General features: G+C 36.2%; 1 protein-coding gene across 1 annotated transcript in view; it reads left to right on the forward strand.

The window, feature by feature from the left end:
- Positions 1-14,022, forward strand: part of FAM184A (family with sequence similarity 184 member A) — a 64,396-nt gene extending 50,374 nt beyond the window's left edge. Inside the window, exons 11-18 of the mRNA XM_061460032.1 lie at positions 578-731; positions 1,139-1,266; positions 3,525-3,709; positions 4,185-4,331; positions 7,264-7,381; positions 8,052-8,156; positions 11,715-11,917; positions 13,653-14,022. Of these exons, the coding sequence (XP_061316016.1) occupies positions 578-731; positions 1,139-1,266; positions 3,525-3,709; positions 4,185-4,331; positions 7,264-7,381; positions 8,052-8,156; positions 11,715-11,917; positions 13,653-13,734 (1,122 nt within the window). The 3' untranslated portion in view covers positions 13,735-14,022. The remainder of the gene's footprint in view (positions 1-577; positions 732-1,138; positions 1,267-3,524; positions 3,710-4,184; positions 4,332-7,263; positions 7,382-8,051; positions 8,157-11,714; positions 11,918-13,652) is intronic.
- Positions 14,023-14,223: the final 201 nt, after the last annotated feature.

A 14,223-nucleotide genomic window follows, 5' to 3' on the forward strand; every position in this document is an offset into this window, starting at 1 on the left:
TTAAAAATTGTGTAAACTATGTTCTGCAACTTGCAGGATAGTGTTCATGTCCAGAACAGTATCACACCCAAGATATTTTTTTAAAACCTTGCCTAAACCAGCTTTAGGACTGAAATTTTGGCAATGTATAGTACTTAAGATGGTGTGTATCGTAAGCTTTTTTTAAAAATTCAGATCTAGAATGTACCTTCGCAATCAGTTTTCCCATTGCCTCCACCTGATGGGGACAAAAGTCCCCAAATGCATATTGTGTGCACACTAAACCCATCTATGAATTGTACCTATCACATTGCTTGCTATTGTAAATATATCAATAGATTGCTGCGTTTTTTTTCTCTTTTCCAACTGTGAGCAGAACGAGGGTTTGTGCACAGGTAATCTTGATAACCATCAGCCACTACAAAGAAAAAGCATAGTGGGATAACTTAGAGAAGAAAATAAGAGCAATATTTGTGCATTTTTAACAATTTTTGGAGTATGCTGATGCCTGTTTTTTGTTGCTAGTTCTTTTTTGTTTAATATTATATAAATTCCCTAAGCTGTTATGGATATTTTTTTTCCAAATTTGATTTCATAGGAATTAGAAGAACGTTTGCAACAGAAGCACTCGGAAGAACTTCAGGCACTGAAAGAAACACATAAGCAAGCCATGGAAGGTTTCAAATTGGAGATGGAACAGGAACTTCAGACTTTACGATTTGAGCTGGAGGATGAAGGAAAAGCTATGTTAGGTATACTACTTTCAAATTGCAAACAGGTCCAAAACCATTATTTCTACTCATACAAACATATATGCACATGCATGTATGTATGTGTGCGTATTGTAACACTGTAGTGTATCCTCTTAAAATCAGTATATGTTTTAACAGGTAACACCACATTGTTCACTTCTGAAAAATCTTATCCATAAGTTTTTGGGGTTTTGGTATTTTTTATTTCTTTTTGGAAGGACTAAGCAACCAAAGCACATGATGGAGAATGTTTCAGAAAGCAGCAGGAATAAAATGACAGGACAGTTGCTTGGCTGATGTAAGCTGTGTGTGTTTCCTCAGTGGCAGTATTTGAGGGAGCTGGACTGTTATTGTTAATCAATGTAAACATTTGCAAATCAACTGTTCTTTCTGTTCACGGTAACTAGCTTCCTTGCGCTCAGAGCTAAATCATCAACATGCAGCAGCAATTGACCAGCTAAGGCACAACCATCAGCAAGAACTGGTAGCTGCCAAAATGGAGCTTGAAAGAAGTATAGAGCTCGGCAGGCGACAGGTAGGTGGCATTGCTGCAACTTACTGTAAAACTGCATAATCAGTATTCACTCTCTCTTAGCTGGAGGCAGGAACCCTTGTGAACAATCAACATATAATCCTTCAAGGTCAGCCAGCGCCAGCAGATAATGCATCCCTACTTGTTCACCTAAACTTCCTTGCTTAGCTTTTTCTTCCTTCAGCAAACTTCATTCAAGCCTAGTAATGTCTCCCATATCAAGGCACCTTCCTCTCAGAATTGTGTGGTTGCCTGGGAGCACACTAGACTGTGTAAAGTGCTGATTCTTACAAAGTACTGCTTGTCCTCAGCTGCCCTCAGGACTTAAAAAGGAAAAAGCTGTTTATCTCTGAAGCCTAAGTGATACAGCTGAGAAGTGGTTGCTTAAAACCAAATGATTCTTCAAACTCAGGAGGTACCCAAGTTGGTGGTTTTTTTTTGTGGGTTTGTTTTTTTTCAGGAGGCAAATTGGAAAAGATAAACAAACATCTCAATAAAGCAAAGGTGATCTAACATCTTGCAGCTGCTTCTTATAAAAAACACACTCAAAGCCCAAAACAAGCCCCCAAAGCCAGTATGAACTTCCTTTGCTTTCAGCAGCAAAGTGATTCACTCACTTTTATATTTCATTTTTCACTTCATGCACAATCAGTTTTTCCAGTAATAACTAAAAATTTAAAGCTTGATCTCTATTGAAAGGAAGCCAGATTCTTGGAAATAAGATGATCAGGAAATTACTTCTTTATTTGCCTATACAATAGGCTTTTTAGGATTAATTTACTGATAGCCCAGCACCAGGGAGGTGGAACAGTTTTAGAAGTATGTTAACAGAGGAAAGAGAGGAAACAAGTTTAGTTGGATATGGCCTTTACACAAATAGTCAACGGTGAGACCTTCTTTTTCTCTTCCCTGCTGGTGTGAAAGTGGCTAGAGGCAGAAATGTGGTGCTCACGGCAGGGAATGAAAACATGCAGGATCTGGGAGGATACAGATAGTTTCAGTTGTGTGTTGCTTAAGCCTAGAGTGACACACCTAAAGGAGATGTCAGAAAAAGAAGTTTAAGTTACAAGACTGAGTCTTTGATCCAGCCACAAATTCCATGTACTTTTGGCCTCTGTACAATGATCTGCTAAGCATAAGCTTTAGTTGTACTGAGGGCAAAGCAATTAACTGTGTTTTCCTGTGTTTGAATGCTCATCAGTTCACAGGGTCAGAGCTGAACTGGATACAGCGAGTTCTGAGCAGGATGATAATATTTGCTTATATTGATGATGAGCAGGATGATTATATTAAAAAATATTTAAATATGTGGGTATAAATTTTCCACTGCTTTTCTTACAACTTTAATATAGCCTTCCTATAGGGAGCTAGAGTTATTTTTAAAGGTCTATTCTTAAAGATGTCCTATAAAAATTGTACCTTAGTATATGTTTATATTTCCTGGGTGCCTGAAGGCACAAAACACATAAACATACACATAAAACTACTTTGAAATATCTGCTGATTTTCTATCTGTGCAAACTATATGGTCATCAATTATTGTGGAACTCTAAGAAGTGGAATAGATGGAAATGGAAAGCTGAAAAAAGGTCAATTTTATTACAGTCTTTTTCTAAACTGAGGAGATTCATTAATAAAACCATTGGGATGGGTTACAGATAAGTTTCCCAGATATTTGGAATTATGCAAAAAGAATTATTTTTATTGATTTAATGGACACAACAGAAATATTATGTGAACTATCGTCTACATATTCTGCTATGAGATATTTATGACGCTTATATATACCTAAATTAGGAGCCTTCTGAAGCACTTACTTGTGCAGGGCATATATCTTGAGTTATTTTGTCCCATTTGTAGGAGCCTGCAAAGGGGAAAACAGTTTATGCTGTGTGTTGAAGAGGTAGAAAGTCCTGAATGACCTGGTTCTTAGTGATGATACCTGTTTTTTTGTTGTATGTGTCATCAAAAGGAAAATGTGATGAGCTATAGAAACTTTTAATAGGCAATGACAGGTTTTAAATGTTCTCATAAATGGAAATTGTTTGTTACAAAATTAAGATTTCTTCTTTATTTGTACATGTATGCAATTAAAAAAAAAAAACAGTTTTAATTATAACTTGTGTCAGCATCAAAAACTGAAAAAAATTGTCCATTGAGTGGAAAATTCTGCTCAGCTGTTACCTCCCAAAAGCAAGTATTGTGCTTTTGAGAGACAAGTCTATTTAAAATACTTTTTGCTGCTGCTACTTATATCATAGGAGAAAGAATTTTTATGCCGAATATCAGATCTACAAGATGAACTGAGACACCGAGACCATCATATAGCTGAACTGGACAAAGAGATTCTGCATCTTCATGAAAATATAAGTGCATTGACCAAGGAATTAGAGTTTAAAGGGAAAGAAGTTCTCAGAATACGCAGTGAATCCAACCAACAGATCAGGTGTGAATTTTTCTGAACAAAAATGTGCATTTTTACATGTACTGTTTTACTTAAGAGATTTTACCATTTTCAGCTTCTAATTTATCCTCTTAATCAAGTGATGTTATAGATCATGTAGTCATCTTTAGAAAATGCTGTGTCCATTAGTAGTTAAGTTAGTGAATATTACCATACGGTGAAGCTGTACCTCAGTGATACATTTTGGCATGTTTTAGTAACAGGGTTAGGTTTTGCTTTTTGGTTTTGTTTTATTCATTGTTTCTTTATTTTAAAAAAGCATTAAAGGAGATGCATTTTCCATGAAAAAAGCTAGAAGGTTGGAGGACACTAAGTAGTGGAGTTCGATTAATCAGTAAATCCTTCTGTGTTGTTTGATACTGTGTAAAAGCCATTAGAAGCATGGCAGGAAATCATGATGAGCAAACAAGTCTGATTTTAGAATAACTCTCTTTTTAACAAAAAATAAATTAAACAGGATGCATGAGCAAGATTTAAGCAAGAAACATGAGAAAGAGCTGGATGTCTTGACAGCAGATCACATCAGAGAGAAACAAAGCATGATGGCAGATTTTAATAAGACCCAAGAGCTGCTCAAGGAAATTAATTCAGCTTTACAATTTTCGTAAGTTTTGTTGCATTAAAAAAATTGTGTGTAGCTCCGTTGATTGAATAATTCATTCTGGTGTCCATAAGTTTCTGAAGGTATTGCAGAGATGCAGATGTGCAAAAATCTCAGTCAAGTATGGGGCCTAACCTTGCATTCTTTAGGCAACACAATTCTATAAGCTTTAGGAGAATTTAGTACACTGTTAGGGATTTGAGACAAAAACAATGCAAGTAGGAAAGATATTAAATCTGTGCAGTTTGTAGGAAATTGGAGAAAACATTGTTTCAAGTGCTTTTTCTCAAACTTTAATACATCTTTCTTGAGAACACAAGAGTTTCTTCAACAGGTTTATGAGCAGTATTTGCTATTAAGAAGTCTGATTATAGCATGAGTGATGCAAACATTTTCAGGTTTGCTAGCATAAGGAAAATTAGTGTCTGAAATGGATTATGTGAGCATAATTATAACAGCATACTTAGAGTGTCTCTCAGTGAAAATGCCACCTGGGGTTAGACCACCTCTGGGCAAAAATGCCTCTGGGCATGTCATCTAGCCAGTGTTTTCCTGTCTTCCACATCTTTACCTCTTGTTTGTGATACGCCATTTTTGGTCAGGGTTTCTGGCTGAGGTTCCATAGCACATTGAAGGCTTCCTGACACAAAATTGTCACTGAAGCATTTCTATTTGCAGTATAAAAGATTTATGGCAGAGAAAATAATTGGTCCTAAGTATACGATAGAAATCTTTTACAGTTAAATATCAATGTAAAATGGACAATAAAGCCCAAATGGATCTAATTCTTTCTTGATGATGAGCAATCAAAAATTGTCTTCAGATAAGATGGGTATAAAATTCTCGTTCTTACTCTCTTGTAATCATCCAGATGCACACTGTTGTGCCCTGATAAATATGATAACTTGCCCTTTGGTAAATTAGGCATACCTCTTGACTGCTGCATTCATCTTGTACAAGAAACATGCCTGCAGGCTGCCACCAGAACTAGGTTTTGGAACTGTTTACCCCAACTTTTTCTCCCATGAAGTTGTTGGGTTTTCAGTGTCCTGAAATTTTCTGAGTTTAGTTATTTTTCCCAGCTCCTGGTTCTTGCTCAACTTAGGACTATGAGGAAGCAACCACTGGCCTAAAGCGAGCAAATGTTCCGCTCTGCCTTTCGCTGTGTTCTCTCTCTCCTTAAACTAAAGCAGGGTACTGCCAAAACAGGAAACAGTGTTAAAAAAACCTCACAAAGTAGTTTTATGCAGCCGTTCCTTAAGTAACTCTTTCTCCAGGTTCAGCCTTACGTAAGGCATGGCCTTGTGAACATTTATGAAATGGAGAATCTCTCTTACAGTAGTTGAGAGTGGGTATCATTAATTAGGCTCTACAACCAGAGTCTTGAAATTACATATTATCTCTTTGAAACATTAAAACCCCACAATTCTCTGAAATATCTGAAAATAAAATGACAGCTGTGTGTAACCATGCACTATTCTCTGGGGATCTGTATACAATAGCTTAAGCCAGCAGAAAATGTATACACAAAATTAACCCAGCTGAGCATATTTCTGTTCTGCTGAGTCAAATGCCTTTTCTGCAAATAAAGCCATGTTGTTCACATTCATGTTTTATGTAAATACATTATATAATCTACTCAGGTTACATACAGGTTACTTGAAGATTATAAATGTAATTTAATGTGAACTGTTTCTTCAGATGTAACTCAGTAAAAAATCACATAGCTGCTTCTGAAGGGAAAACATTTACCTGAAGTAAGAAAATATGTCTACTTCTGAGTGTCTGGTGGAATTAAGTCTGAGCTGATTTAGACACCTTAAATTCATAGATTTTTTGAGAGTTTGGGACTTCTTTTTTTTTTTTAATAATTCCTTTTTCATTGTATTTGTTAAATTTCCTGAATCTATTCTGATGCTTGGTTCATGAATCCATGCGAGAGCTGAATATGTGAGAAAAGTATTTTAGTAATTTTCTTTTGAACATTATTTAGCATCATGAGCATTATATTTATGTTTTAAGGAGACGCAACCATTTTAAATCATCCTGTTCTCAAAAGTTGTTCTTCCAGAAGAAGCAAGGGTATTTATGTAGTTACTTGTACAATTCCTCTCTCAGTTGGCTTATTTCACTTCTCTCCTTTAATGCTTTTCCACCAGGCATTTAAAATTTCCTCATATTTTTTCAAATATTATTAATTGTTACATTTCTCTTAATCCAGATATCCCAATATCCAAGTGTTATTGCTTTTCTTTTGCTCATTCCTTTATTTCATCTCTAGTGTACTAAGTTGCCTTTGTGGAGAGGAATTATTTACCTATTAGTCTTTGCTGTTCTTGGATATCTTTGTTCCAGTACTTTCCACATGAACTGAGGAAGACTGTGCCAGCCTTGGCTGTCTATCCAATTTCTCCAGTCTCATAAGCATTCATTAAGAACAGTCATCTATTACAAAATATATATACTGTTTGTTTTCTTCATCAAGAAAGCAAATGGCCAGCTTTCAACATTTTTGTCAATATTAAATGTAAGACAATGTAGTCCCTATATTTTACATAAGAATCCATCTTAGCTATGTCACCTGTAATTCTCCTGTCTGTATGATAGTATTGAGCACCTGATTTTCAGTCTGACTTCCCAGAGGCCTTTTTTCAAACCTATAATACTACATGACCAAGAGGAATGCTAAGGTTTTAGACTTTTGCCCAGGTTATTAGTTACTTGAGCAAAAGTTATGGTCAGTGTTGAATTCATTTTTTTTCAATAACTAGGTAAAGCTGAATGGTAACATAGAAATTGATTTACTTCAAGGTTATAAGAAAACCATCTTCTGTTTTTTCTCCCTGAACAATTTTATACTAATCAAAGATGTGACTATTCACTCATCATTTTACACTGGATCAGGCTAAAGGGGGTATTCTTCTCTCCTATAAAGTTTAGAAGAAATGGAAGAAAAATATAAAAACAGAGAATCAAGACCAGAAGACTTGCAGCTTATTTCAGAACTGAAAGACCTAATTGCAGAGCGGGACCAACTCATAAAGAAATTGATCGTAAGACTTTTGTGCTCTCTTGGTTTAATATCTCAACATATACAAAAGTTAATCTAATTCAAAGTGTTTGAAATGTATTTAAAGAACCAGTCCTGCTAGCATGTTATTCGTGTTCTTTATCACATTACTCCTGTGGTTCTAATAACTCATAATGGTTAAACTAATTAGATACCTAGAGGTTTACAGTCAAGCATAATATCATATTACAAAAACATATTTCGGTATGACCTTGATAAGACGTCTCACATCTCCTGTCCTGAATTAAGCCAGCCATGTAAGCCATATAAGAAATAGTTTCCTCTGTGAGGTTTCTAAGCTTCCCAAATTCAGAGCACAACACAACAATCATATGAATCTGATTAGGTCCTGATTCAAAAGCAAGAAGGAATGAGGAGATCAGAAGTCAGCCATACTGAGTTTCCCAGTGCATAATCCATTAGGCTAAGCTCACTTTCAGGAACATATAACTGCAACAGAACTGCATAAATAGAAATTATTTAGATTATTGCATATAATAACATATATAACATTAAGTATAAAATGCAGGTTTTAGAGTTACCAATTTCTTTTAAAATGTAAACATAAATTTATTTGAGATCAGTTGTAGGCAGATTTGGCCGCTAACATTGAAAACGCATAAAAAGAAGTTTCTATTTTTTCTTCTTTTTAGGAAGACAAAAAGTTCTATCAGCTGGAGCTAGTTAACAGGGAGACTAACTACAACAAAATGTTTAATGCAAGCCCTAATGTTGGTGTTATTAATCCATTGGTCAAGGTATGTTCCATGGACTTCATTGCTAAAGTGAAGAAAAAGAAATCTAAACTTAGGATATTGTAAAAGAAGAAATATAGGTGTGTGTGTCTGTGTGTATACATAAATCACTCTTAAAAAACATGTTCAAAACAAGGAACATAGTTTTCCATTTGTCTCTGTTTTTGTGTAGGTTTGTTTATTTTGTGTTGTTAAGAGATCCATTGATATTGTTGCCCTGGCTTGCTGGACATGTATGACATAAACCAGTTCCTTCTCACAAAACTGCAAAATCAAAATGGAAAAGTGAAACAAAGGCAAGAGAGGGCTGGACTGTAGTGTATAGTGAAAAACAGTGATATCTGCGAACAGTGGTAGATTCCTAATTTTTCTTGGCTATTTTGGAAGGTGCAAGGGCAATTTCACTTTGCAGGTGGTGCTTGGGATGGAAAAGCATTAGAAAGGGAGAGGGAGAGAGGACACTAAAGGAAGAAAATAAAGGTAAAAAAAGGAAGAGTGTGAGAAGGGCATGGAATGAGTCTGAATGGAGAAAGACACAGTAATTCTGGAGAACTGAAGTGACAAAACAGGTATGAACTGTGGGGACAGCAGGAGATAGAAGTCAGACTCTAGCCTTCTCAGTTACTGTTACCGTCTGTACAAGTGACAACACTTCAGCAGCAGCCTTTTCCAGCTCTCTCATCCTGCTGAGTAGCAGCCAGTGAAGGCTACTGTACATGCAGGTGTAGTGCCTCCCTGTCACTTCAAAAGCCAGCATCATTTCTCCATGAGGAACATGTATAGACTGCAGTAGGGTACCTTAATTTTATGTCTTTTCACCACTTCAGGAGTAAGATTGAGTCCTCTGACATTTCCTTCCTCCTTGTGATAACCCATAGGTTGTTTCACCTGCATGGAAAGGGAAGAGATTTGTCCCAGCTGTAGAGGCAGAAGAACTCAGGAAGGTTCTGAAGCAAAGGGTAACCCAAGGGGCACAACACGAGCAGCTCAGATGCCCGAGAGCTCCAGTGATCAAGGTCCAGGCTCTGTTATCTGAGATCAGGCTGCAATTTAGCTAAACCTCATTGTAGTTTCACATCAGATGAGTGTACTTCCCACTTCTGCACAAACTCTGCTGTAAATTGTCAATATTCCGCTGTGCCTTTCAGCAGCCTAGCAGCTCCCACAGGCCTATATGCAGCTGCCTGACTTTTATGCTAACTGCATAAAAGACCTTAGCTTGGGCCCAGTAGAGACAATACCAGGATGGCTGGATACAATTTGAATGTTTTGTTTTTGTATGATAAAGGTTGCTGGAAAATTCTGAAAGTTTGACTGAGCCACTCTTTTTATAAAGATGTGAAATGTAACCATCAAGTATATATGCCTGTGTTTTGTGTGAAATCTGAAGCAATTGGGAAAAGTACATCATCAGATTTCCATGGTGATAATTCATATATTTTTATAATATGCTTCCATCACTTAAAACTGTTTGGACTTTAAAACTGTCTTGTATGCCGAAACATTTTAATCTCTCATTTCATGAGTTGTGGACTATGTTACTTTATTTTGTCAAAGCACATACTGTGTTACTGGAGAATGAATTACAAAGAAACTGAAAAACTCATTCTCTTTTATTTTTTGTGATGAAAAGACAGAACATGAGTTACTACAGGCTTTGCATATTAATGCAAAATTACACCCATTGCAGTATCCATTATGGCTTCTCTAATTTGTGCAATGGATCTGTTTAGTATTACATTGTTACATCTGAAGTTTCTTAATACTTTGCGTGAATTTCATGGAATTATACACACAATTTTGTCTCTCCAGATTTGACTGCTTCGGAAGCATAGATTGTTTTACAGAGAATAAGATAGAAACTGTAGGGTTTTTCTAAGCATTTATGTGGCTAATACACATTTTCCAAAAATGAGCCGCCTGTGGAGCAGAGAGATTTAACTACAGTGTGTTGAACACACCATGTTAATTACAGTGTATATTACCTTGAAGATGTAAAAAGACGGTTTTACATAGTTGGTTACTTTTACCAAATTATTTTTTTCCACCATAATGTTATTTCTTGCTTCTTCAGCTCCTACAGAAGTGAAGTGTATGGGGCAGTCTTGGTTTAACCCTTAGTTTGACGATCTTTCACTGTAATGCTTATAAGACTTGTTTTTTCTATTATAGCTTTCTCTTAAATCCACAAATGTGTCTCCAATTAGTAGCATTCACATCTGCGAACCCCAAAAAGGTCAAACAATGAAACCAAAGCTAGAAGAGAGAGCTAGAGAAGTACAAACAACAGGACTCACGTCTGCCTCTGTTTGAACTCATGCCCACCCTTGAATAGAGCAGCTCTCCTGTTTCAAGTGGAATTCTGGTGAAAAATGCTCTAGCAAAACAACATGAGATTCCACTTATTTTTCACTTTATTTAGTTCAAATTTGTGTAGTCCACAAGCCCTTGAGAGGTTTTATCCAAGATGCTTTGTTAGGGTTGCATATATGTATTTGAATGAAAGTATTTATTATATATTCAAATAATGCATAATTCAGGAGAACAAGTGGATCCATTAATTCAAAAATCCTATTTTTGGAAATAAGGTTTTTAAAATATTAATGTTTTATTGTGGACGTGGAATATTTGATAGAAGGTAGAAAGTACACATGGTCTCCTGTCACACAGCTGTTTTTAAAAAGCTATCAAATTCTTTGAAGCATCCTTCTACATTGGAATATCTAGAAAGGCAGAGAGAGTAAATACTGATTCCTTTCTATGATGTGTTATGGAGAGTTAAATAGTGATATAAAATTCTTCAGTATTTGGAGTCGCTTGAAGTACAGGCAGTAGAGCATGGAGCGTTATCAAGAAAAGAAAAATGCTCAGTTGTGCCATCTGGTGCCTAGAAGTGGTAGCTGGATTAGCATTAGAAGACAGCTAAGAGGCCTTTTCCTTGTGCAAGAAAATGAGCTCCTGTACAGTACTCTTTTTGTCTTTAGCAGTATTACTGTAACACTTGCAACTATGAGGGCTTAATTACTGTAAGAGAGATGTAGCTGCTTTTCTAGCTTCCACGTTCCAGTTACCAAAATGTGCCTCAGTGATGGGGTGAAACCTGTTGGAGAGATTCACTTTTTTGTCTCATTGAAATTTGCTGCAGTTACAGTTAACAGCAGACCTGTGTCACTGATACCAAGAAATGATTTAAGTACAAATGAAAAATTGAACAGATTAATTGACAATTTAGTGAAAAATTTCTTATCTCCAATGTCTTAAACAGTGCAAAATGTTACATTGGAAGATCTCATAAAATATACAGAGTGATTATTAAACTAAGTCTCAATAACTTAATCATCTTGATCAGAAATTTGATTTTTCTGCAAAAATTCGTGGTGTTCAGGTCTGATCAAAGCAAACAGTAAAACTACGACTGGAAAAAAAAGAGCCTGATCTGTCCCTATTGCTCTCCTTCATAAAAACCCCAAACCTGCCGTCAGGTAAAACTTTTACATTTGCAAATGTCCTCATCTGTCCTGGTGCCAGATGCCTTCCTTACATTTGTTATTTTTAATGCAGCAAAAGAAGAAGAATGATAAATCAGCAAACAGGTTTGTGAGTGTCCCCAATCTAAGTGCTCTGGAATCTAGCGGAGTGGTGGGCAATGGACATCCTAACCGCCTGGAGCCCATTCCTAACTCACCCATCCACGATATTGAGTTCAACAGCAGCAAACCACTACCACAGCCAGTGCCACCCAAAGAGCCCAAGACGTTTTTGAGGTGAGCACTGCCTCACCAGTCTTTTTTTTAATTCTTTTTGCTTTTGCTTATGTCAGGAAAATTTTGCATTCCCATTGAGCTGAACCTCACTTGCTTTATGAACCTTTCAGAGGTACAAGTACTCTGATGGCATTTTTAATTTTTACATTGCATTTGTAACCTCTTTATAGTATTCCTTTTTATTGCAGACCTGATTGAAATGTGAAGTATTCTTTCACTTTTTTATAAGTCTTGAACTTGGAAAACCTCTTTAGAGCCTTTAACAGAATTCATGTGCTTCCAGTTGTTTACATATACGAACAATTGTTTTAAATGTTTGTGTTACTTGCTGATTGTCATTCAGGAATTGCACAGAATTTCTGTTATTCAGTATTATGTGATAATGGTTTTTATGTACGAAAACTATTTTATGTGCTATGTGAATGTTTTACGTTTTTCCCCTTTCCTCACCTAGATCAGATTGTTTCATAGGAGTTACTACTAACCTTACTATAGCAACAGGAAACTTCCATTCTTGGATGCTTAATGCCGAGACTCTAGCAATCAAAACTAGCATTAAAGTCTCAAGTAATTCTCTCACAAAATAATATAGTGAGCTGAATAACTTAAAAATGGATTTTTGGAGCCAGGATTTTAATCTTTTGGCTTTATGTGCTTGCATATTAGATACACTGAAGTGCTGCACTCTTATTTAGTGGGTGCTGAACTCTTACCTCTAAGTTGGCAACAAAGCAATGTGTAATTATCAGTTCCATATATGGTTATTTACTCTCTCCTTTGGTTTAATGTGAAAAGCCACATGCCTAGCAACTACATTAGTAAAAGGAAACAAATAATAGAATCTAAAACAGATAAGGGAAAACAATCTATTTCAAGAAAACAATCCTTAAAAGAAAACCAAACAAGTGCTGTTGCTCGTTTTTTTTCCTGAGCATGTGATGTGCATGAGTGTGCTCAGATATCTCTTAACATGCATGTGCATGGACTCGTGGACTGTGATGCCAGAGTTTCCATTCCAAATAGTTTTGTGCTCTGTACTATCCAGTAATAGTAGGAATTATTTTTTTACTGATTTTTATTGATAAAGGAACTTAGCTGTGTAGTTGAATTTCAATTATTCTCTCTTGCTCATTTTGTGACTTTTAAGTGTTCAAGGGGGAACCAAATCTTGTTTTGCAGTGCGGCAGTTTCTCTTTTCCTGGTATTTTAAACGTGTGCATGAACGACGACACAAGTGATATCTGTGATCAGTGTCAAGTATTAAAACTGTGTATTTCTGTTCAGTTGCCAACCAGTCTTTGTGAGCACATGTCTACAAATATGATGCTCGCATCATATTTCTGAAAATGAACTTTACCACAGGAAAAGGATGCTAAAAGAGGACCTTCTGCAGTCACGCTTTTCCAAGAAAGCCCTTTTTGTTCTTTCTGAAACCTACAGCTATTGATGAGATTTTAAATTGTTTTCCAAAACATTCATTGCCCACCCTGTTAATGTGGCTTCCAAACTGACTTGTCTGTGCTGCTGATGCTCTCCAATGGAGTGGATGATCACAGATTCTATAGGGAGACAGTCATGTCCTGAGGCACACTGATAATTAATCCATGGAAAAACAGACTGTGTTCCTTACTGCATATTCACTGTGATTTGGGTTTTTTTTCTCCCAACATTTGTACTTTGTGTGTAGTTGTGGGATAATTGTGTTGTGTTTTTTTTTTCCTTTCTGTAACTTTAGCCCTCCTCAGACTGATGCTTCACCAGTGGCTTCACCAGATCCCCAGCGCCAGGAGTGGCTTGCCCGGTACTTCACGTTCTGAGAGACGATTTGTTTTTGTGGCACAGCGTGATGTGGACTGTTTATAAGAGCATGACCTTAAGTAAACCCCCATGTGAACAAGCATTCCCGTAATTTGTCAAACACTGTGAATGAGAAAGTATTTGTCTTTCTGATTTGAAACTGCACTGTATTTCATGTTATATTTGTTGGAATCACTTGACATGGTACTATATAATGTGTGTAATTATAACTATTATTTTTATTTAAAATGGAAGAATCTTTAAACTTTGTAACTACTACATAATAAATTTTGGTAGAACAAACATAACACTTTCCCCCTTTTTCCTATAAATGTGTTTTCTTTGATTTCAGGTAAGGCTTTTCCCCCCAAAAATAACATAATTGCATGGTTACTATAAATACAATTTAAATTGTTAAAGAAAAGTGTATCTCTCTCTCTCTTCCCCAGTTTGGGCAGGATGTTTAATGCATCCCCATTTATATTCTGTTACTTTGTAGCAGTTTAAAA

Source organism: Pezoporus flaviventris, unplaced genomic scaffold (genome assembly GCF_033815535.1).
Source record: "Pezoporus flaviventris isolate CSIRO_AGI_PZ_B2104156 unplaced genomic scaffold, CSIRO_AGI_Pfla_v1 ptg000031l, whole genome shotgun sequence".
In the NCBI taxonomy this organism is placed as follows: domain Eukaryota; kingdom Metazoa; phylum Chordata; class Aves; order Psittaciformes; family Psittacidae; genus Pezoporus; species Pezoporus flaviventris.